Source organism: Pteropus vampyrus, unplaced genomic scaffold (genome assembly GCF_000151845.1).
Source record: "Pteropus vampyrus isolate Shadow unplaced genomic scaffold, Pvam_2.0 Scaffold212, whole genome shotgun sequence".
NCBI lineage: Eukaryota > Metazoa > Chordata > Mammalia > Chiroptera > Pteropodidae > Pteropus > Pteropus vampyrus.
This window is the reverse complement of record NW_011888993.1, coordinates 289,948-291,541: the sequence shown is the minus strand read 5'-3', so window position 1 is coordinate 291,541 and position 1,594 is coordinate 289,948. Positions and strand designations below refer to the sequence as shown.

General features: G+C 62.9%; 1 protein-coding gene across 1 annotated transcript in view; it reads left to right on the top strand.

Moving 5' to 3' along the window:
* Positions 1-1,594, top strand: part of AP3D1 (adaptor related protein complex 3 delta 1 subunit) — a 29,946-nt gene that overhangs the window by 20,578 nt on the left and 7,774 nt on the right. The window contains exons 18-21 of the mRNA XM_023538106.1: positions 266-440; positions 636-701; positions 807-868; positions 900-1,164. Of these exons, the coding sequence (XP_023393874.1) occupies positions 266-440; positions 636-701; positions 807-868; positions 900-1,164 (568 nt within the window). The remainder of the gene's footprint in view (positions 1-265; positions 441-635; positions 702-806; positions 869-899; positions 1,165-1,594) is intronic.

The window sequence follows — 1,594 nt, the reverse complement described above, 5'->3', positions numbered from 1 at the left end:
TAAGTGAGTGCGGGGCTGGACTCAGGCCTGGGTCTTCCTGGTGTGTCTGCGTCCTCGCCGTTCCTCTCCATCCTGTGCTTTTTGCACAATGTACAGAAAAAAATGGGTGGCAGAGGGCTCCTCCTCCGGGCCATGCATGTGCTGGGTGGCAGGGTCATGTACCGGAGAACCGGTCAGTAGCTGGGTCACACGTGGGAGAACAGACCTGGAGCCTATGGGCTGGCAGGTGGCTCCTTCTGTGACCTGCCCCCCCATTCCCACGCAGGCCCTTAGCCGACAGCGAGAAGCTGCCAATCCAGAAACACAGAAACGCCGAGACCTCCAAGTCCCCTGAGAATGAGGACGTTCCCGTTGTGGGAAAGAAAAGCAAGAAGCCCAAAAAGAAAGAGAAGAAGCACAGAGAGAAAGAGCGGGAGAGAAAGAAAGAGAAGGAGCAGAAGGTGAGGCTGACTCTCGGTGTGCCTGTCATGCTCGAGGGGACCGTGGGCCCTGCCAGCCGCCCTAGGTGGAACCCTGGGCGGTTCCTGTATTCGCCCACGTGGTCCTGGGCCTGCTGGGGCACCCCGCAGGCTCCCCCTGGGCCCTCTTGGGCCTGTCCTGCTGCTTCGGCCGAAGCCCTGTTTGTCTGGTTTCAGAGTGAAGACTTAGATTTCTGGCTGTCCACCACGCCACCGCCTGCCGCAGCCCCAGCCCTGTCCACGGTAAGAGCCGGCGGGCGGGCGCCCTGTGCCGGCCCCACACCGTCCGCAGCTGGACACAGCTGCGTCCGTGAGGAGTGCAGGGACACTCCTGGGTCCTGCCCACAGTGGCCTTTCCCCTTCCTCACCTATCAGACCTTCCCGGCCACCCAGGCCCCAGGTGTGGGAGGGTATCAGGGGACCCTCACACAGATGAGCCAGGTTGGGGCCAGCTCCCGTGCCCTCGGTCTCGCCCAGGCAGCGACTGAGCGTCTGGCCCTCGCGGCAGAGCCGGGGAGCAGCCGTGAGCAGTCACGACACAGAAGTCGGTGGGCCTGGCCGCTCTGGGCGCTCGGCTCTCCTGGCCACTTGCACTTCCTGCTTGCTGACACAACATGTGGCATGCAGGAGGAGGCCCGGGGCTTGTCAGAGGGTGTCCCGGCACAAGGGCAGATTAGGGCACACAGGCGGGGGACACCCGGACCCAGGGTCCCACCACAAACCCCCACCACTGGGCTTCCTGCAGGAAGAGCCAGGGGCGAATGCCACTGTCACTGCCGCTGAGGAGGAGCACGAAGAGCCACAGCAGGGTGACGAGGGGGAGGAGGAGCGAGACCGCGAGAAGGTAAAGGGGCCATCCGGCTGGTCTCATGGGGGCTGTGTACCCGCACTGAGGCTGCAGGGGCACCCCGGCCTGGGCACAACGGAGGTCACTGCTGCCGAGAGCCCTGACAGTGGGCTCCTGTCGCCGTGCGCGTGCTGCCTGGGTTTTCACGACAGCGTGACACACCATAGAGCTCACACTTTTAAAGTGGATTGCTCCCTGATTGGTAGTATATTCTCAGAGGTGTGCAACCATCTTCTGCGCTTCCAGAACATTCCATCACCCAAAAAATCCCCTGTTCCCAGCCCCTGAC